At 44.2% G+C, this 22,220-nt stretch overlaps 1 protein-coding gene across 1 annotated transcript in view; it reads left to right on the top strand.

Moving 5' to 3' along the window:
* The window catches only part of LOC128850274 (zinc finger protein 462-like), a 79,051-nt gene that overhangs the window by 49,296 nt on the left and 7,535 nt on the right, over positions 1-22,220 (top strand). Inside the window, exons 7-9 of the mRNA XM_054053291.1 lie at positions 972-1,108; positions 15,951-16,174; positions 21,595-21,721. Of these exons, the coding sequence (XP_053909266.1) occupies positions 972-1,108; positions 15,951-16,174; positions 21,595-21,721 (488 nt within the window). The remainder of the gene's footprint in view (positions 1-971; positions 1,109-15,950; positions 16,175-21,594; positions 21,722-22,220) is intronic.

Genomic DNA, 22,220 nt, shown 5'->3' on the forward strand with positions numbered 1-22,220 from the left:
AACATACACTTGAGCTCTCTTTAAAAAAAAACTTCCAGTCACCATAGGAAATTAAACATGCAAAAGCATCCTCTGAAGTTGATAAAATCACCTATTGATTTCAATGATCATTGGATCAGGCCCAAAGCCAGTTGTGTTAGTAACTTGTTTTTCATTCAAACTAACAGACTTGGAGAACTTTCAAAGGGACTTTAAATTCTGTAATTTAATGCAGCCAGCAGCTTAGCTCTTGCATGCTTTAGCACTACCCCAGGAAATAAAGAATCTAATTAATTCCCCCAAGATTATAAACACCTCTAGTTTTAGTACTTGACTTTGTGGCTTCATAGGTGCATAGTTAATTTTCCTCTGCATGCAAGTTTCTTGTATCTTTTAAGTATGCAGCTAATGGTATGAGATTTGTTGTACAAAGTACTGTTCATTTGTGGAGTATTCTCAGACTTGCATTTTCAAGCCTTCAAACTTATCAGCTTGGTATCATACTTATTGTAGGTGCAAGTCTATTTCATATCTTGAATCTAAACATTTCAACTGCTGTGGGGCTAATCCTAAAATAGAGAGGCTGTTGAGGTTGGTTTTTTTTTTTTGCGATCAGAAATAAGTTTTTTTTCACCCTTCAAAGTTGAAGGACCATCGAAAGGATTACTGAACTTGCTAAAATATCTCTCTTTGCCAAAGGCAAACAAATAACAAGCACAAAGATTTGAAATACTTTTGCCATCCTAATTGTAGCAATGTGATACAGAACAATCACTGCAAAAGAATAACTTGTGCAGAATGTGTGTTCCTTTACTTAGGGATATGTGATATCCATGTGAGTAGTCCTGCTGAAATGCCATGTGGCTTTATGAAGAGAAAGCTGAGTAATATCTGTACCATTTTATACACCACTTCTGTAATATAGCTGTGACACTTCAGCGTTCCATACATGCCTCTTCTGACTGCTTCTATGTCTCCCTCCCATTTCACAGATCTGCTTTTACTATGCACGTGGAAGCTGGGCATTCAGCAGTTCCTGAGGAAGGATCCAAAGACCTTCGTTGTCCTCTTTGCCTATATCACACCAAATACAAACTTAACATGATTGATCATATAGTTCTGCACAGAGGTAAAGATGTCCCTGTATATATCTATATCTGACAAAGAGAATGCTGAACAGAACATCACTCTTTCAGATTGATCAATTAAGTTTTTTCTCTGTATATGAGCTCAGGTATGTTTAATAGATCAGGTCTAAGTAAATCTTCTTTTCTGTGAACTATAAAGTTGACCAACATAGAAGTGGGACAGATTTAAAATTCTTTTTAAGCTTTTCCTCTAGAGATGTCAACAGTCATGAAGTACGTATTTGGCAAGAGTTAGACTCATTTGCAACTTGGACCTTGGTCAAGATTGTTTCCTATGTATGTTTCAAAAGTGCTTGCTATCATAAACACTGTGGTAGGATGCACCAAATAACTCTAGAGCCTTAAAAATATCCATTGACTGCTTGCTTGAAATTCTTCTCCATTTCTTCTCACAAGAAAAAAAAATAGAGTGTTTATTTTCTCTTTAAGACACTCCCCCCTCCCTTTTTTTTTTCTTTTAATCTAGCTAAAGTCATGATTAGAGATTCCTATTCTATTAACTCTCAGAAGAGAGCTTTTGCAGTGCTCTGGGCTGAGACTCCTGCTGTTGTGGGTTAACTCTGGATGGCAACTGAGCCCCACACAGCTGCTTGCTCACTTCCCCTCCCTGGGGCTCAAATACTGACTTAGGCATATCTTGTGAGATAGTGTTCTCTGGCTTGCGGTTGTGCCCAAGATTAAGTGGAGAAGGTCTGACGAAAAAAAAACATGAGGGAGATCTTGCTGGGCCTGGTTAGGCAAACTTCCAGCAAAAGTAGACAATGCTAAGAATGTTGAGGTGCAACACTAGAGTAGCACTTCTTAGATTCAAGCAGTTGTGCTAACCTTACAGAGCTGTTTCTGATCAAATGCTAGGAAGCAGGGGTGATTACCTCCTGAACATGTGACACCAGATCTGTGGGTTTTATAGCTGTAGCTTCAGTTGCACAAAGCACCCTTGACCCTTTGTGCTGCTGAAACAAAACTGTAGTAGGAAGGGATGTGAATATATGCTCACTGGAGTGTTAGAGGGAGGTAAAACAGAATAAAGGTTTTAATGCAAATGAAAATTTATCATTTAAAGAGTTTTATAGACTTCTGAGGGAAGGGCAAGGATTTTTCTCAGGCACGCAGCATCCAGTAAGTTATGGAATTAAGGTATTTTCTTAAAATTTTTCTTTCTGGTGTATATATCCAGCTTAAAACCTATTGCTGTGTCTAATTGTGGCAGCTAAAGCAGAGGATTTTGATAGGGTTTAATGTGTACAGAAAAGAAGGTGCTGCTGTGAAGACAGGATTGAGGGATGTTGCACAGTCTCAGATAGTCTTCCTTACTTATAGCCATTTGGATTTATAAAACAAGGACAGCCTTAAGCTGTGGTTTAAGCACATTTATTCACCAGGTAGAGGAAACAGTACATTGTATAAAGTCAGAAGACTGAAGTTTTTGATTCATTTTCTGTATTAATGTCTCTCCTATGCAAAAAAAAGCCCTCCAGCAAAGCAAGAAACTAGTTATAGATCTCTAACTTACATTATAGCTTTCAAAATGGTGGCATCCCAAGTCCCTGATTAAGCAGCATGCAGTTGAAATTAAGACTATTTGCCTCTTATTGAATAACTACAGAAGTTGATTCTTACTGAGCTGCAACATTAAGCGTTATGGCCAGCAGGATGTTTCCAGTTTGCCAATGAGAGTGTTCTGTCATGTGTCACCTACTCTGCTCGATCAGTTCCTCTGAGAGATTTAACTTAGATTCATAGGATCATAGAAAGTCTGCATTGGAAGGGACTTCTGGAGATCATCTGGTCCAACCGTTTGATGGTCACAGGACTTTAGATTAGGTTATCCAGGGCCCTGTCAAGCCAGGTCTTGAATATTTCCATCAAGGGAGAATCACAGAATGACCCAAGTTGGAAGAGACCCATAAGGATCATTGAGTCCAACTCCTATCCCTGCACAGGACAACTCCAAAATTTATACCATGTGTCTGAGTGCATTTTCCAAATGCTTCTTGAATATTGTTAGACTTGGCACCATGACTACTTCCCTGGGGAGCCTGTTCCAGTACTCCACCACCCTCTGATACCTTTTCCTACTATTCAACCTAACCCTCCCCTGGCACATCTTCTTGCCATTCCCTGGGGTTCTATCATTGGTCACCAGATAGAAGAGCTCAGCACCTGCTCCTCCTCCTTCCCTTGTGAGGAAGCTGTAGACTGTGATGAGGTCTCCCTTCAGTCTCCTCCAGGCTGAACAGACCAAGTGACTTCAGCCACTCCTCATATGACTCCCTCTCTAGACCATTCACCAACGTTGTGGCCTCCTCTGGACACTCTCCAGTAGCTTTAGATTCTTTTTGTACTGCAGCACCCAAAACTGTACACAGTACTCGAGGTGGGGCCACACCAGTGCAGAGTAGAATGGGACAATCACCTTCCTCAACTTGCTAGCAATGTCGTGCTGGATGCACCCCAGGACATGGTTGCCCTCTTGGCTGCCAAGACACACTTGGCTCATGTTCAACTTGCTGTCAACCAGATCCCTTTCCGCAGGGCTGCTCACCAGCCTCTTGCTCCCCAGACTGTATGCACATCCAGGGTTGCTGTGTCCCAGGAGCAAAACCTGGCAATTGCCCTTGTTAAACTTCATGCAGTTGGTGATTGCCCAGCTCTCCAGTTTGTTCAGATCCCTCGGCAGGGCCTCTCTGCCCTCAAGAGTGTCAACATCTCCCCCTAGTTTCGTGTCATCAGGAAATTTGGTCAGTAAATCTTCGAGTCCTGCGTCCAGGTCATTTATGAAGACTTTGAAGAATACTAGTCCTAAGATGGATCCCTGTGGAACCCTGCTAGTGACTGGTTGCCAGCCTGATGTCACCTCATTCACTGTGACCCCTTGAGCCCAACCCATCAGCCAATTGCTCACTCACTGCATTGTATGTTTATCCAGCTGGATGCTGGACACTTTGTTCAGGAGGATGCTGTGAGAGTATCAAAGGCCTTGCTGAAATCCAGAAAGATTATGTCAACTGGTTTTCCTTGGTCAACTAGGTGGGTAACTTTGTCATAGAAGGAAATGAAGTTTTTAAGGCAGGACCTTCCCCTTGTGAACCCATGCTGGCTGGGACCAATGACTGTACTGTCTTTTAGGTGTTTTTCAATGGCTCCCAGAATAATCTTCTCCATCATCTCACCAGGCACTGAAGTAAGATTTACAGGCCTGGAGTTACCGGGGTCATCCCTGCTGCCCTTCTTGAAGACAGGGACATTTACCAGCTTCCAGTCAACTGGTATCTCTCCAGATTCCCAAGAGCATTGGAAAATAATTGAGAGAGGTCTCACTATGACTTCAGCCAGCTCCTCTTTAAGTACCCTGGGATGAACCCCATCAGATCCCATCGACTTATAGGGACCCAGACGGATCAGCAAATCCCGCACAAGTGTGAGGTTGATTGGGAGTTTAGCATTTGCACAGTCTTGGTACTCCAGCCCAGGGCTCTGGGGTTGGGGGGGGGGCAAGCCCATCATCGGTATTGAAGACAGAGGCAAGGAAAGCATTAAATGTCTCTGCTTTGTCTAAATCCCTGTTTATAAGGTGTCCATGCTCATCAAGTACTCAGCCAATGTTATTTCTGCCCTGCCTTTTGTTATTAACATATTTTAAAAGGCCCTTTTTATTGTCCCACACGGTGCACAAATTTTTGCCCTACAATGGTGAACAGTAAGTATACCTTTAGACCTTCCATGTCACTTGTCCTTTTTTTCCACTGGCCATACACCTTCCTTTTATGCCTCAGTTCCAGTAGGAGATCCCTGTTCAGCTGGGCTGGCTTCTGCGTCACCTGCTTGACTTCCGGTATTTCAGAATTGCCTGATCCTGTGCTCTTAAGAGGTGGTGCTTAAAAAGTGACCAACACTGATGGACCCCAGAGTCTTCAAATCTTTTTCCTAGAGGACCTTACTAAGCAGTTCCCTGAGCAACCTGAACTCTGCTTTCCTCATATCCAGAGTTGAGGTCTTGCTGTCAGTTTTCCTTGTGTTATCATAGATGTTAAACTTGATTGCTTCATGGTCCCTGTGGCCAAGGCAGCCTCCGATCAGCACTTCACCCACGAGACCCTCTTTGTTAACTAGCAACAAATCAAGGAAGGCACTTTTCCTGGTCAGTTCCTTCAGCACCTGTGCCATGAAGTTATCGTCCAGAGAGTTTAGGACTCTTCTGGACCTGTTTGTCCCAGCTGTGTGGGACTCCCAGTTGAAGCCCCCCATGAGGACAAGGGCAGATGACTTGGAGGCATCCCTTAGTTCCTTAAAGAATAATTCATCAGTGTCTTAGTCCTGATTGGGTGGCCTAGAGCAGACTCCCACGATGACATCTGCTTCAATTGTCTGTCCCTTAATCCTTACCCAGAGGCTCTAAACTATGCCATCGCCAACTGCAAGCTCCATGCATTCCAGCCCTTCTGCTACATACGATGCCACCCTCCTGCCTCGCCTGCCCTGTCTATCCTTCCTGAAGAGCCTGTAACCATCCATCCTGGCACACCAGGCACAGGACTCATCCCACCAGATTTCACTTCTGCCAATAATGTCGTATCTTTGGGACTGGGCCAGGGCTTCCAGTTCCTCCTGCTTATTCCTCATGCTGTGCACATTCATACAAAAACACTTCAAGCGTGGTTCACTGTGCCCATCTCCTCATGGAACAGTCTGAAACTAGGATACAGCTCCTCAGACGTTGACATGCCTTCCCATTGCTTGTCCCTGACCAGCCTGGTTTTGCTCCTTTCCCCCTTCAAATCTAGTTTAAAGCCCTATCAATCAGCCCTGATGGCTCTTGTACAAAAGCCCTTTTCCACTTCTGAGAGAGGTGCATGACATCAGACGACAGTAGACTTGATGATGAATAGACCATCCCATGGTCGAAAAAAACAAAATTCTGCCTATTACACCAACCTCAGAACCACATGTTGACCAGCTGGATCTGCCTGCTCAGTTCTATATTCTTCCCTGTTACTGAAAGGATTAAAGAAAATACCACCTGCGCACCTGACTATTTAACCAACCATCCCAGGGCTCAGAAATCCCTTTTGATTGCTTTAGGATGTCTCCTTGTTATCTCTTCACTGCCTACATGAAAAAACACTAGTGGGTAATAGTCTGAGGGCATTACCAGTTTTCTGGTAATATCTCTTACCCTGGCCCCAGGGAGGCAGCAGACTTCCCTGTGGGTTGGGTCCAGTTGGCATACTCTGTTCCCCTCAGAAGGGATTCCACTTCTCTGGATAACCTATTCCAATGCTTTAATTGTTTTCATGGTGAAGAATTTTCTTATATTTAAATGGAATTTCCCCTGAAGTAACTTATGCCCATTGCCTCTTGTCCTGTCACCATACATCCATATGAAGGGACTACCTCCATCTTCTCTATAACTACCTTTTAGGGGTTGATTTGCCTTCATTGCTACCAGGGCACACTGCTGTCTCATATTCGGCTTGCTGTCAACCAAAATCCCCAAGTACTTTATAGCAGAGTTCCATCCCAGTTATTTAGAACCCAGCCTGTACTGATGCTGGGGATTATTCTGTTCCAGGTGTGGTACTTGACATTTATGTTTGTTAAACCTCAATCAATTCCTGTTGGTCCAGTCTTCCAGTCATTCAAGGTCTCTGTAAGGTTTCTCTACCTTCTGGTATACCTACTTCTACCCACTTTGTGTCATCTACAAGATTGGTGAGAGTGTATTCAATACTGTCATACAGATAATTTATAAGGATATTGAATACTATCAGACCCAGAATCAATGCCATTCATGACTACTTGCCAATCTAACTTTTCTTACCTCAAAAGGTGGTAATTAATGGCTCTGTTTAGCCAGTTTTCTACCCATCTTGTAGTCCATCTTTCCAGTCCAAATCTTGCCAGCTCGTCAACAAGGGTGGTGTTGGAGATAATTTCAAAGACTGTTCTAAAAATCAAGGTAGATGATGTTCACAGTTCTCCTCTCATCCACTGAGTGAGCTATTTCATCATAAAAGGCAGTCAGGTTTGTCAAGCACAATTCATCCTTTGTGGGCTCAATCAGGGAGTGAGTACGGAAAATACGAAGTCAGTGGATACTTTACAGGCAAACAATGAGAAGAGATTTAATTCAACTTCCTCTTGGTCTTCATAACAGCAAACCTTGTGAGCTGTTGAAAGTTCCATAAGAGTCTGAACTCCTGCTCCATGCCCAGCAGAGCTGTTGGTCTTTCATTTAGTCCAGACAGAATCACACAGAATCACAGAATCACAAGATTGGAAAGGACCCACTGGATCATCGAGTCCAACCATTCCTAACACTCCCTAAACCATGTCCCTAAGCACTTCATCCACCCGTTCCTTAAACACCTCCAGGGAAGGCGACTCGACCACCTCCCTGGGCAGCCTGTTCCAGTGCCTAATGACTCTTACTGTGAAGAATTTTTTTCTGATATCCAACCTGAACCTCCCCTGGCGGAGCTTCAGGCCATTCCCTCTTGTCCTGTCCCCTGTCACTTGGGAGAAGAGGCCAGCTCCCTCCTCTCCACAACCTCCTTTCAGGTAGTTGTAGAGAGTAATAAGGTCTCCCCTCAGCCTCCTCTTTTCCAGGCTAAACAACCCCAGCTCTCTCAGCCGCTCCTCGTAAGACTTGTTCTCCAGCCCCCTCACCAGCTTTGTTGCTCTTCTCTGGACAAGCTCCAGAGCCTCAACATCCTTCTTGTGGTGAGGGGCCCAGAACTGAACACAGTATTCAAGGTGCGGTCCAACCAGTGCTGAGTACAGAGGGAGAATAACCTCCCTGGACAGTGCAACTAGTTTTTTATTATCATTTCCAGCAAATTTTCCTGTCATGAAATGTCTTGATATTTTTCCAGCACAACCCACCAAGATCAGTAGTAGGGCTTGTTTTGCGGAATCAAATCATATAACCCAAAATTGAGTTATAAAGCAGGTATGTTTATTTCCAGCGCTGTGGTGCAAGGGGGTTCTCCTCCTCATTTGCCAGATGCATGATCTAACTCTCAAAGGAGTATTGGATGATATTTTGCTTGAAAATTACTTTTTAACGCATCTTCATAGAAGTCAAAATTGTTAGTCGTTGTAGCATTCTACAATTCCAAATACACAACATAGCAGAGAAAACAAAGCTAACTAAAACTAGCATCAGAAGGAAAATAATGTGGTGACACAACTTATTTAGAATACCAGTCACAGTAGGGGACCATCCAAACAGCACCTCCCACCAACGATGGCTCATATCTTCTTTTACCCTTTTTAGGATCCTATTTATTTCCTCTGTGTCATGGTGGACTGTTATCAGGGTCTTTTTCCCATTTTCTTGGACCTCATTCAAAATTTTGACCAAATTCTGATGGTTCATTAATTGTTTCACCAATGTAAGATTCATTCCAATAGGTACAGGTGATAATTTGTGAAGCATTGTATAATTGGATTTTATCAGTTGATGGGATACGACTGGTGCTAAATAAGAAAAGTCACACCCAACAATCTTAACAAAATTACAAATATAGAAATTGGAGTGATTCTTACTATCCATAATTATCTCATCTATTACTACAGAGGTACAAGCAGTTCTCAAACACACAACCCTGGCCCATATATACAATTATGGTCCTTTGATTAGCATCTGGATGGATCTCAAAGTGACAGATGCTTTGCCCAGTGTTGAGGCAGATGTCTTGAGCATTGATTGTATTACTTTTGCAAATGAATCCTAGTTGTTCTCGTGTAATGCAAGACTCGAAACTTACAGTTTGCCATTTCCCATTCACCATTCATGCCCATGTTCTATGTTCGGAAGGACAGAGCACAGTTTTATCATGGTTTAATCCTAATGCAATGATGGGGTGGATTACATATATTGAAGAGTTATGTATGCTCAACACAAAGGCTGTGGCCGTATTAGTGACAGGGTCATAGGTAAAATTTACCAGAGTCTACCAGGATTGAAACTTCACACCGAGTGCATTTACTTATTAATTCATGGTGCTATTCTTCCACCTTTTCCTACTTTGGTAACACTTCTGATAACTGATTAGTTCCTAAAGCTAATACAGAAGGCATTACAGGCCCAGAGACAAACCACCTTAACGGTCTGTACTAATGTAAAATTATGCCAACAGTCTAATTCATTGGAAATACAGGTCTTTGTGTTCTTATCTGTAGGAGTAGTCGAGATAGTAATTTGGGATGTCTTTTTCTGGATAGTCCTATTAACCATTCAGCATCCTACTTTGATTTCTTCTCCTACAGTCCCCTGAAGTTGTCAAATCCCCTGTTCTCTACCCGCATTCCTTTCTTGCCTCACATATACTTGATTTTCATGCATAACCACAGCTGATAGCTTTAAACCCTTTTGATCAGAATATTTCCCATGACTCCAGTATACCAAATAAAATCTTGGGACCAAGGCCACTCAGTATTCTTTTGGCTAGAGGTGCTCTCCTTTCCCTGGATTATAACTATGATAGTGAGAAAAATAATTTCCCTTGTGGGGTGAGGGCCCACCCCTCTTTATTATATGACCTTTCCAAGTCTGTGATAAGCTTCTGATCTTCATTGGTATATTCTGTCTTACCTTCTAGGGAGATTTGCCTGTCAGGGATCAAAGCCCCTTCTGTTTTTACCTCACTTTAGGAATGCTTCCAGCAGTCTCAGAATCCTTCTGCATGCTTGATGTTTTTGCCCCGGCATGTCTTTTACCGCTTAAGACATAGCTGTTTCCATCCATGAACCAGCTCTCCGCGTCTTCCATGGGACTGTCTTTCAGGTCTGAACGGCTCAAGTATGTGGCCTCAATGATCTCTAAGCAGTCCTGGTGCACTAGTTCTCCTGTATTTCCACTGAGAAAAGAAGCTGGGTTGATGATGTTAGTAACCACAATTCCCACATCATCATGTTCCACTATTATAGCTTGGTATTGTAGGAACCTTTGTGCAGAAAGCCAGTGCCCACCTTTCGCTTCCAGTACTGAAGATGCTGTATGGGAGACTAATACAGTCATTTTCTGGCCCAGGGTAAGTCTTCGTGCCTCCTGGATGTTTGGCACGACGACCGCAACTGCCAGGCCCTAGGGCAATCCCTTGCTTCTCATGAGAGAAAAGGAAAAAATGGCTTATTCACATCTGGAAGTCCTAAGGCTGGGGCCGACATCAGGGCTTTCTTCAGCTGTTCAAAGGCTTGCATAGCCTCTTTGCTCCATTGAAGGTATTTCTGTTGTGTGGTGGTTAGTGCATACAGAGGTTTAGCAAGCAGCCCATAGTTATAGATCTATAGCTGACACCAACCAGTCATCCTCAAGAAAGTTCATAACTCCTTCACTGTTTGGAGTCTCGGAGTTTGGTATATTGCCTCTTTTCATGCCTATCTCGAAGTTCTTCGTCCAGCGCTGATTTCAAAGCCCAAATAGATCACCTCGCGTTGCAATATTTGGGCCTTCTTTTAGATACCCGGTATCCCTGGAGCCCCAAAAAGTTTAACAGACTCACTGTCCAGGTCATGCAAGCGTTGTCTTGATGGCAGAGTATCGTCTACCTACTGCAACAGTTTCCCTTCCTCGTGTGGGGCTTCCCAGGCCTCAAGATCCTTTGCAAGTTGATTACCAAATATCCAGGTGAGTTGAGTTCTGCGCCCACTTTTAGGGTTTTTTTATTTATTCTAGTGCACCTTTGCCCAATACTGCACACCGAGTAACACCGCCTCAGTTTACCTTTAAATTCTTTGTTATTTTCCTGCTCAAGGACGAGTACCATAAGGTCCTGAGGCGGCACAATCCCTCAGTCCCTTTGCCACTCCGGATGGTTTCGGAGGGTGACACCACTTCATTCCACTTTCCCTCTCTCTTTAAAAACAACATTTGTTGCAAAATGGTATTGTAATCTTCTTCTTACTCACTGAGGCCCCCTCCCCCCCAGTTCTTTGCTTGGCTTTGTCCCCATTGCAAAAACTACTTTCTAGCTCTTCCTTTCTGTAACTTCCACACAAACCGTTTCAGACAACCTGACTCCACTGACTCTCAAGGATCACTCACAAAACTGACAACAATAATTCAAAACTTGACTCGTCTCTGACCCCCTGTCCACACAAACCTTTCTGCTTTTACACTTTCAATTTATTCTTTCTCACACACAAAACACTTAACTCACATTCTGGGAGAGGCTTAACTCACATTCCGGGAGGGAGAGGGTTAACTCACACACAACAATGAAACTGCTTGAACAGATAAGCCTAAATCGCATTCCAGGAAGGGGGGAAAGGGAGGGGCACTCTCAGCCGCTTTTCCCGTTTTTCTCTTTTTTTTTTTTTTTTTCTTCTGTGCTAGTTATTTTAAAATTTCACCCTCTTCAGCCTTCCATTCGGCCCTGGTCCGCCCGCTGATGGGCCGTCTCTCCCTCCGCAGCGATCGGGTAGGGATGGGAGATTCTCCGGAGAAGCAGTCCAGGGCGCGCCTTAGAATGTCCCACTCCCAACTGGTCCTGCAGTCGGGCAGAGAGGGTGTCCCATCTGGGTCGCCAAATTGTTTTGCGGAATCAAACCCTAGAACCCAAAATTGAGTTATAAAGCAGGTATGTTTATTGCCAGCACTGTGGTGCAAGAGAGTTCTCCTTCTAGCTTGCACACCGCATAACTTAACAGACAGCTACTTATAGTGTAAAGACATGCATAGTTATAAGCGCCTACTACATATTCATAAATTTGCCCCCCTTCGTATTATAATTAGTTCTGGAAGGTTCTCTTCAGTCTTGCGGCTGCGCAGCACCTCCTGATGGTCTAGGGCTGGGGTCTTAGGGATGAAGTCAGCAGTCTTCCTCAGGATGAATTTTTTTTTTCCCTCGAGCTGTGCGCAGGCACAGTCCCCTTCTGGTTGTTTTCCAGCTTGAGACTGCTGATGCTGCATTCCAGCTCTTCTTTTATCAGCAGAAGTAGCATATAGGCTCCCCCCCTTATCAGTTTTCAAGGCCTTTGCTAATGAACAGCACAAGTTCCAGTGAGCATTCCCAACCCCTGCCTGTCTGCTTTTACTCATCAGGCTCCTTGTTTATAATCCTCAAGGCCTTTGCTTTTTAGTAACTATTTTATTTTTCTTTTTTGGTATAAATTATTGTTCCATCCTTCCATTTAATAGAATTGTCATCTGTTTCTCTGGAATAGTAAACTTTCATATATAAGGGCTTTAGGGTGTTAACACATTTTTTTACCTCATGTTGTGAGCAAAACATATGCCTGCTTTGACTTTATATACTATAAATAATTTGCATATTAATTGCTTCACTATTTAATCTCAGACCTGTATTACAAATAGCCCAAGTATTTTTGTCTAAAGCAGTGATTAAACTTCTTCAGAGATGATGCTGGGGAAGGTGGGGCAGATGTCATAGAATCCCTGAGTTGGAAAAGACCTTTGAGATCATCAGCTCCAACCATACCTGTCTAGACTGTTCCCTCTCTGCTGTACTATACTTCCAGCAGACATCTGGTAAGTTGAAGTCTCCCACAAGGACAAGGGATAGCGTTCGTGAGACTTCTCCCACTTGGTTGAAGAATATCTGATCAGCCTCTTCTTCCTGGCTGGGTGGTCTGTAGCAGACTCCCACCACAATATTTGTCTTGTTAGGTGCTCTGCTGATTTTTACCCATAGACACTCAACCCTACCATCACTGAGCTCCAGGCTATCAAACCACTCTCTAACATAGAGGGCTACCCCATTGCCTCTCCTTCCTCGCCAATCTCGCCTGAAGAGTTTATAGCCACTCATAGCAGCACTTCAATTATGTGAGTCATCCCACCACATTTCTGTGATGGCAATTTTATCATAGTCTTCTTGCCTTAGAATGACTTCTGGTTCCTCTTGTTTGTTGCCCATGCTGTGTGCATTGGTGTAGGTGCACTTCAGTTGGGCTGTTGATCCTGCTACACTCCTAAGGGGAAAAGTCTCAGTTCCTAAGTGACTACCACTGAATTTTCTAACCTATCAGTAATCTTTACATCTGTGCTGCCATTTGAAGTACTATCCCCCACTTCCTCTGAGGTGGCAGACCAAAGTGACTTGCTGGCACACCGTTCCCCAGACACTGGAGTGCTGTTCCCAGGCTTTTTTCTGTCATGCCCAGTTTTGTCCCCCTCCCCTTTTACATCTAGTTTAATGCTCTGTTAATGAGCCCTGCTAGCTTTTTGGTAATTATCCTTTTGCCCCTTGGGGACAAATGTACCCCATCCTTGGACAGGAAGCCTGGTGCTGTGTAAGCCAACCCATGATCAAAGAAATCAAAAGTTTTGTTACTCACACCAAGTTTGGAGCCAGGTATTTATTTCTTGGCTCTTCCTAGTCCTCACGCTGTCATTTCCTGTAGTTGGAATGACAGATGAGAACACTACCTGTGCCTCCAAGCCCTTCACCATAAGTCTTTAGGCCCTGAAGAACCTTTTAAGTGCCCTCAGATTTCTTGTATGAATTTCATTGCTACCTATTTGGAAACTCAACAGTGGATGATAATCCATGGGCCTGACCAGAGTTGGAAGCTTTCTTTGCATGTCTCTAACTGAGGCCCCAGGTAGGCAGCAGACTTCCCTATGAAATGAGTCCCGTCTGCAGATTGTGTCTTCCGTTCCCTTCAGAAGGGAATCCCCTATGACAATGACCCGTCTTTTCTTCGTTACAGAGGCTGTTTTGATGGAGGGCTTAGGGTGTCTTAACCTAGGGAATGGTTTGAGGCTGTGAGACCCATCATCCACATTAAGGTTGAGTTCCACTTGCAGAGCTTCATATCTATTGTGCAAGGGAACCTGGGAGGCTGAGGTTGTCACAGGGAAGACATGGCTGTGTGCCGGGCAGGAACCTGCTGCCATTCCCCTCCATCTCCTACATTTCTCTGTTCAGCTGGATGGAGAGAGGATGGGGCGTCGTCTGTCACACGAGGCACGCCTGCCTGTTGAGTCTGAGACAGGGAGCATAGGGTGTTGCTCCAGTGGTCAATCTCCCTCCCACACTCCCTGATGGTCCTTGGCCTGCTCACCTTCTCCCTGAGCTCTGTCACCAAGCGGAGGGGTTCCTCCCACAGGAGAATTCCCCATCGCTGTAAGAGGAGGGTGTGCCATGCAGCCCAGCATCTGGGTGAAAGCGTGCATGCACTGGGGCTCTGTCTGGGAGGCTGCATCAGTCATGGCCAGTGCAGAGCTTTGAGAGGTCTTCATTTTCTGCCGAGTGGCCATCATGGTTCTCTGGTCATTCTGGCCAAGCTCCAGCGCCCTCCCCACTCGCCTTGTCTGCACAAACTGCCCATGCAAACTGTCCATGCAAATTGCCCTGCCCCACTTTTCTGCCTCACCATGTACCTGTTTATCCACTCTGTTCGCAGTGCTCTGGTCACTGGTGCTCCTTAGGGGCTGTTTAAATCTTCCGTGGTTGCTGCCTGGCAGCTGCTGCTTCTGGGAATCAGGAGCCACTCACTCTTTGCTCCCTCCTGGGTTTCCTGGGCTTCCCCAGCTCAGGCAACTGCTTTTTGGCCTCTATCTAGTGCCCAGCTGCCAAACTTACTGTCCCTGCCACCGATTCTTTCCGACTGAGTCCCTTTAATGCTTTTGTTAAACTGTTCCATAGCATGCCAACTATTTACAGTGCATGCATGGTAACCTTTGTGGACACTGCTGAACTTTATTGAAATTTGTATACAGAAGCCAAAGATAAGTTTCACAATTTCCTGATAGGACTCACCATTTGTTGCTTTTTTGCCAGTTGCTCAGATACAATAAGTTTAAATTATTAGCCAAATATGGGGGTGGGGGTGATGAAAGACAGCTATTAAACTGGTCAGAGATTATTAGAGCATCACCTTGCTAAATATGATGTTTTAAATTCAAATAACTACAATTTTTAAGTTAATTGTTTGCATAAGGCTCACTGACATGAATACATGCACATTTACCATTTAAGTCATTACTGTCATGGAGCAGCAAGGACCAGACACCAGACTTGCTGGCCAGGACCCAGCCCCATAGTACCTGAGCAAGGCAAGCAGGGCAGACCCAGAGATGATGGCCAGGTTCTACCAAGAGTCCAGATCATCAGGTAAATTTGCAGTGAAGATACAGATCAAAGATCAAGACGGGAAGTTAAACCACAGGTCTGAACCAGAGCCAGTGATTGCCAAGTAGGTTCATGGTGATATGCAAGTCCAAATTCAAGCTGGGAAGTCAGTCTGTGTTGTGTTGCCTGTGATTTGGTAGGTAAGCGTGAGGGTGATTGTCAGAGAGGTGATGGGTTTTAATGGTATGGATTAGGATGGTGGATTGCTCCAAAATGTTGGATAAAACCTTTTATACCATCCCATGGTTTAGTGTTTTTTAAAATGTGTCACATTCTTGAGAAAAATATAATTTTCAAATGCTTTAAATAGTATTTCTCTTTTAAAAACTCTTTGTTGGAACTTTTTTCACTTTTGAAAACTTGTTACCTTATTTCAGTGAATTTAATTGCACAGAGCTGTAAATATCTTTTAAAATATTCTTGTTATGCATTCAAAAATCACAGTTTTAACTCCTGTTATCTCTTTGAGCATGTGCACCCCTGTCCCTTTTCCCACTGGACCCTGACTGGACACAATTCATGTAGGATTAACCCTGCCTGTATAAGAAAGGGAATTTTCTTGTATTTCTTTATTGGTCCAGTTTTAGCTTGGTAGACGGATTGCATACACAAATAACAGATCCTTTTTCTTGTGTGGGTGATCTATTGCAAGCTGTTGCTTGATTGCCTGATGATTTTTATTTCTTAAAACTTAATAAACATTCCCCTCTCCACACAGAAGAGCGGGTTGTTCCCATTGAAGTTTGCCGTTCCAAACTGTCAAAATACTTGCAGGGAGTTGTTTTCCGCTGTGATAAGTGTACCTTTACCTGCTCCAGTGATGAGAGTTTGCAGCAACACATAGAGAAGCACAATGAACTTAAACCTTATAAATGTCAACTCTGCTACTATGAGACCAAACATGCAGAGGAGCTGGACACTCATCTTCGAGATGAGCACAAGGTAACATCCAAAGGGATTTAAATTGTAATAATCTACTTCTTGCAAATGCTGTATCTAGTTTATTTGCATGTCCACTCTGAATAATCAACCTATTTTTTTTTAAAAAAAAAATTTGGAGAATGCTTCTGTGCTGGACTTAAATTTGTCTCAAGTTCTGTATCTTTTCAGAAAAAGCATTTGTATATATTATAAGATTTTTTTTTTTTAATTTATGAAACAACATTAAGGCTGTGTGACTCAGACACTAAAGGAAGACTAGGGAGAATGTGGGCCCTCTCCAGAAGGAAACGAGAGACCTGGTTGCCCAGGATATGGAGAAGAACGAGGTACTCAATGACTTTTTTGCCTCAGTCTTCATAGGCAAGGGCTCAAGCCACATCGTCCAATGTTCAGAAGACAAAGGCAGGGACTGGGAGAATGAAGAGCCACTCACTGTAGGAGAGGATCAGGTGTGAGATCATCTAAGGAACTTGAATGTGCACAGAACCATGGGACGTGATGAGATGAATCTGTGGGTCCTGAGGTAATTGGCGGATGAAAATTGCTAAGCCACTATTCCATCATCTTTGAGGAGTCGTGGCAGTCTGGTGAAGTTTCCACTGACTGGAAAAGGAGAAGCATAAGCCCCATTTTTAAAAAAGGAAAATTCAGGGAACTACAGACTGATCAGTTTCACTCCGTGCCCTGCAAGATCATGGAGCAGATCTTCCTGGAAAGTCTGCTGAGGCACATGGAAAACAGAGAGGTGACTGGTGACAGCCAACATGGCTTCACTAAGGGCAAATTGTGCCTGATTAATTTGGTGGCCTTCTACAGTGGGGCCACAGCACTGGCAGGTAAGTGAAGAGTAACTGACATCATTTACCTGGACTTATGCAAAGCATTCATCACTGTTCTGCACAACATTCTTGTCTCTAACTTGAAGAGATATGGATTTGACAGATGGACCACTCTGTGGATAAGGAATTGGCAGGATGGTCACACTCAAAGAGTTGTGATCAGTGGCTCAATGTCCAAGTGCACACTAGTGACAAGTGGCGTTCCGCAGCGGTTGGTATTGGGACCGGTGTTGTTTATCTTTGTCGCAGACTTGGACAGTGGAATTGAGGGCACCCTCAGCAAGTTTGCAGATGACACCAAACTGTGTGGTGCAGTCGACATGCTGGAGGAAAGGGATGCCAACCAGAGGGACCTGGACAGACTGGAGAGGTGGGCTTGTGCGAACCTCAAGAAGATCAACAAGGCCAAGTGGAAGTTCCTGCACTTGGGTCAGGGCAATCTCAAGCACAAATACAGGCTGTGCGAAGAATGGATTGAGAGCCGTCCTGAAGAGAAGGACTTGGGGTGCTGGTAGATGGTTGGCTCAACATGAGCCAACAATGTGTACTTGCAGCCCAGAAAGCCAACCATACCCTGGGCTGCATCAAAAGAAGTGTGACCAGCAAGGAATGGGAGGGGATTCTGCCCCTCTACTCTGTTCTTGTGAGACCTCACCTAGAGTACTGTGTTCAGTTCTGGAGTCTTCAGCACAGGAAGGACATGGAGCTGTTGAAGAGAGTCCAGAGGAGGCCATGGAGATGATTGGAGGGCTGGAGCACCTCCCATACAAGGACAGGCTGAGAGAGTTGGGCTTGTTTAGCCTAGAGAAGACTCCAGGGAGAACTTCTAGCAATCTTCCAGTACTTAAAGGGGGCCTACAGGAAAGCTGGGAAGGGACTGTTTAATAGGGAGTACAGTGATAGTATGAGATAATGGTTTTAAGCTGAAAGAGGGGAGATTTAGATTAGATAATAGGAAGAAGTTTTTTATTGTGAAGGTGGTGAGGCACTGGCACAGGTTGCCCAGAGAAATTTTGCTTGTCTTCCTTTATTGGTCCTTATCGCTACTTAAGAATCTGTCTACAGATGTTGCACATCTCCCAGTGACCACAGCAAGGATCCTAGGAGATCCAAGAAGCACTACTCCCCGCCCCTCTGAGTGAGTGCATCATGCTGGGAAGATTTTTCCTCTTCTTGGGTCTCCCTTCTCTCCAATAAAAACCTGTAGTAAGAGTTATTTCCCCCTTATCTTTAATAATTTCTAAGTTATCTGGCTAATTTGTGCCCACTCTTTGGGCTCAGGTGCATAATAGCCTTACTGCACCTTAAAGAGTTTTTCTGCATGAGCTGAGTCACAGTAACTGCCATGCATGCGGGCTTCTTTCCTTAAATGTAATAGGTGACTTGTTAAGTCAGAGTACCTCAACACAGCTGTCAGTTCTACAGACATGATAGTAACACACTGTCGTGTTTAGGGTAGCTTGCTTTTTGATGACATGCCACTGTGTGGTAGGTTGATCTTGACTGGCAGGGAGAGGCCCACTCAGTCACTCCCTCACTCCTCCTCCTCAAACAGGACAGGAGGAGTGTTGTGGGTTAACCTCAGCTTGCTTACTCCCCCTCCAGTGATATGAGGAAAAGTAAAAGTGAGGAAACTCATAGGTTGAGATAAATATAATTGAATAGGCAATGCAAAATCCAAGAGCACAAGCAAAGCAAAATAAGGAACTCATTCACCACTTCCCATCAGCAGGCAGGTGTTCAACCATCTCCAGGAAAGCAGGGCTACATCATGCATAGTGATTACTTGGGAAGACAATCTCCATACCTCCTAACGAACCCTCTTTCTTCTTCTTCCCCCAGCTTTTAATTGTTGAACATGATGTTACATGGTCTGGAATATCCCTTTGGTCAGTTGGGGGCAGTTGTCCCAGCTGTGTCCCCTCCCAACTCCTTGTGCACCCCCGGTCTACTTGCTGATGCAGTAGGGTGAGGAGCAGAAAAGGCCTTGATGCTGTGTAAACACTGCTCAGCATTAATTAAAGTCCCTGTGTTATCAACACTGTTTTGGTCACAAATACAAAATATAGCTCCATACAAGCTACTATGGAGAAAATTGATTCTCTCCCAGCCAAAACCAGCATAGTGAGAAAATATGGTGAAAAAGCTCATGGGTCAAGATAAAGACAGGGAGATCACTCACCAATTACTGTCAGGGACAAAACAGACTTGACTTGGGCAAACTTAAGTTAATTTATGACAATTAAAATAGAGTTTGGTGATGAGAAACAAAGACCAAAATACTTAAACACCTTCCCTTCCCAGCGTATTTTTCACAAACTCAACTTCACTGCTTCCTTCCCAACTCCTCTACATACTTCCACCCTGAGTGGTGCAGGGGATATGAGGAATGGGGGTTGCAGTCATTTCATAACAGTTCTTCTGCTGCTGCTACCTCTTCCTCACACATTTCCTCATCGCTAGGGTAGGGTCCCTCCCACAGGGAACACAGTCCTTCACAAACTGCTCCAGCATGGGTCCTCGCCACAGGTTGCACTTCCTATCAGGAGAATCTGCTTTTGCATGGGCTCTCTGTGGGCTGCAGTTCCTTCAGGGAATATCCACCTGCTCTGGTGTGGCTCTCTCCATGGGCTGCAGGGGAATCTCTGCTCTGGTGCCTGGAGCACCTCCTCCCCCTCCTTCTCTGGCCTTGGTGTCTGCAGGGTTGTTCCTCGCTCCTCACACTGCTATGCAGTGTTTTACCCTTTCCTAAATATGTTATCATAGAGGCACTGCTGGCTTAGCTGATTGTCTCAGATTTAGCCAGCTATGCATCCATCACATAGTTGGCTAGAATCAGCTCTGTCTTGCACAGGGCAGCTCCTGATCTCTTCTCACAATATGTACTGTCTTAAGCTGTATGCTTGCATTGAGTGAACCTGGCAAGGTTTTTGTAGCAAGAAGGATGGGGGGGCTGCAGGGGTGGCCTCTGTGGAAGGGAGTTCAGGGGCTGCCCTCTGCTCAACAGAGAGTTCAAATCAGCTCAGTAATGGACCCACCGCTGGCCAATGATGAGCCTGTGAGTGAAGCTGGTGATGCCTCTGTGAAAACATTTTTTAAAGGGTAGAAAATGATGGAAAGAGTAGGTGGAAATGTAGAGAACAAGGAAATTGAGAGCAGGAGGGAAACAACAGAGTAAAAGGTGCTTTGTGGTGGAGCGGATAGATATTCTCAAAGGGACTCCAAACCATGGAGAACCCACGCTAGGGCAGCTGTTCCCCCATTCCATGCCTCCTACCCCCAAATGTCCATAAGAACACTCAATGAATTGAGCTGTCTGTCAAAGTGATCACTCAGGTCCCAGTTTTTCACACACGAGGCTGAATAACGCATTCACAAAAGGTTTTTCTGCAGTGACAGTGTGCAATAGTGGTTTGATCCTATCAGTTTTACACTCCCGTGAAAGGAGAGATACAATAGAGTGCTTAGCATTGCTTGGATTTTTTACTTTCAATACCTCAAAATTAGGGAAGCTTCTCAAATAATAGGATCATTTTGAGAAGCAAATATGGATAAATTTAGTACAAAAAAGGAAATCAGAATCATTAACAGTGAATGTAATTGTGTTTGAAGGGAAATGAGTGTCTTCATTTAACCCCAGCTGACAATGAAGCACCATACAGCTACTTGCTCAGTCCCCATAGTAGGATAGGGAAAGAATCAGAAGGGTAAAAGTAAGGAAACTCGTGGGTTGAGCTAAAGACAGTTTAACAGGGAAAGCAAAAGCTGCCCATGCAAGCAAAGCAAAATAAGGAATTCATTCACTACTTCCCATTGGTAGGCAGATGTTTAGCCATCTCCAGGAAAGCAGGGTTCCATCATGTGTAACAGTGACTTGGGAAGACAAAGGACGTCACTCTGAAGATCCCCTTCCCTTTTGTCTTCTTCCCTCAGCTTTTAATTGCTGAGCATGATGTCACATGGTCTGGAAGATCCTTTGGTCAGTTGGGGGCAGTTGTCCCAGCTGTGTCCCCTCCCAACTCCTTGTGCACCCCCGGTCTACTTGCTGATGCAGTAGGGTGAGGAGCAGAAAAGGCCTTGATGCTGTGTAAACACTGCTCAGCATTAATTAAAGTCCCTGTGTTATCAACACTGTTTTGGTCACAAATACAAAATATAGCTCCATACAAGCTACTATGGAGAAAATTGATTCTCTCCCAGCCAAAACCAGCATAGTGAGAAAATATGGTGAAAAAGCTGTCCCAGCTGTGTCCTCTCTCAACTTCTGGTTCACCCTCAGACTGCTCACTGGTGGGTCAGTGTGAGGAGCAGAAAAGGCCTTGACATTGTGTAAGCACTGCTTAGCGAGAGCTGAAACATCCCTGTATTATCAAGACTGTTTTGGTCACAAATCCAAAACACAATCCCATACAAGCTACTATGAAGAAAATTAACTCTGTCCCAGCCAAAACATCATAATGAGTGTTAATTTGACCAGGTGCCTGATACATTTTCCATTTCAGCCTATAGCTTTGTTGATGTGTTGCTTTTTATTGATAGTTGATGATGGCATTTATTGTTGACAAAACCGTTTCTTTTAAGGTGAGTCGTAATTTTGAGCTGGTTGGACATGTTAACTTGGATCAACTGGAACAAATGAAGGATAAAACAGAGAGCTCCAGCAGCGATAAGGAAGAAAAAGAGTTAAGCCACAAGACTGAAGAGAAAGGTGAGTACAGTTGCTTCTTCTTTTATGCTGGATAGTGCAATAGGCTCTGTCAGTTCCATCAAGATCAACTGTTGACTCTATGACAGATTCCTTAAGTTGTTTTGCGGAATCAAACCCTATAACCCAAAATGAGTTATAAAGCAGGTATGTTTATTTCCAGCGCAGGGGTGCAAGGGGGTTCTCCTCCTAGCTTGGACACCGTATAGCTTAACAAACACCTACTTATAGTGTAAAGACATGCATAGGTATAAGCGCCTACTACATATTCATACCCTATCCCCGCTTCGTATTATAATTAGATCTGGAAAGTTTGCTCCAGTCTTGCGCCTGCGTAGTGCCTCCTGGTGGTCGTGGGCCGGGGTCTTAGGGATGAAGTAGGAAGTCTTCCTCGAGATGAATATATTTCTTTTTGAACTTTGCACAGACTCAGTCTCCTCTGGCTGTTTTCAAACTCCTAAACCAAATGCAGCCAGCTTTCTGCATTCCAATGCCTACTTAT

This window comes from Cuculus canorus, chromosome W (genome assembly GCF_017976375.1).
Source record: "Cuculus canorus isolate bCucCan1 chromosome W, bCucCan1.pri, whole genome shotgun sequence".
Classification (NCBI taxonomy): Eukaryota; Metazoa; Chordata; class Aves; order Cuculiformes; family Cuculidae; genus Cuculus; species Cuculus canorus.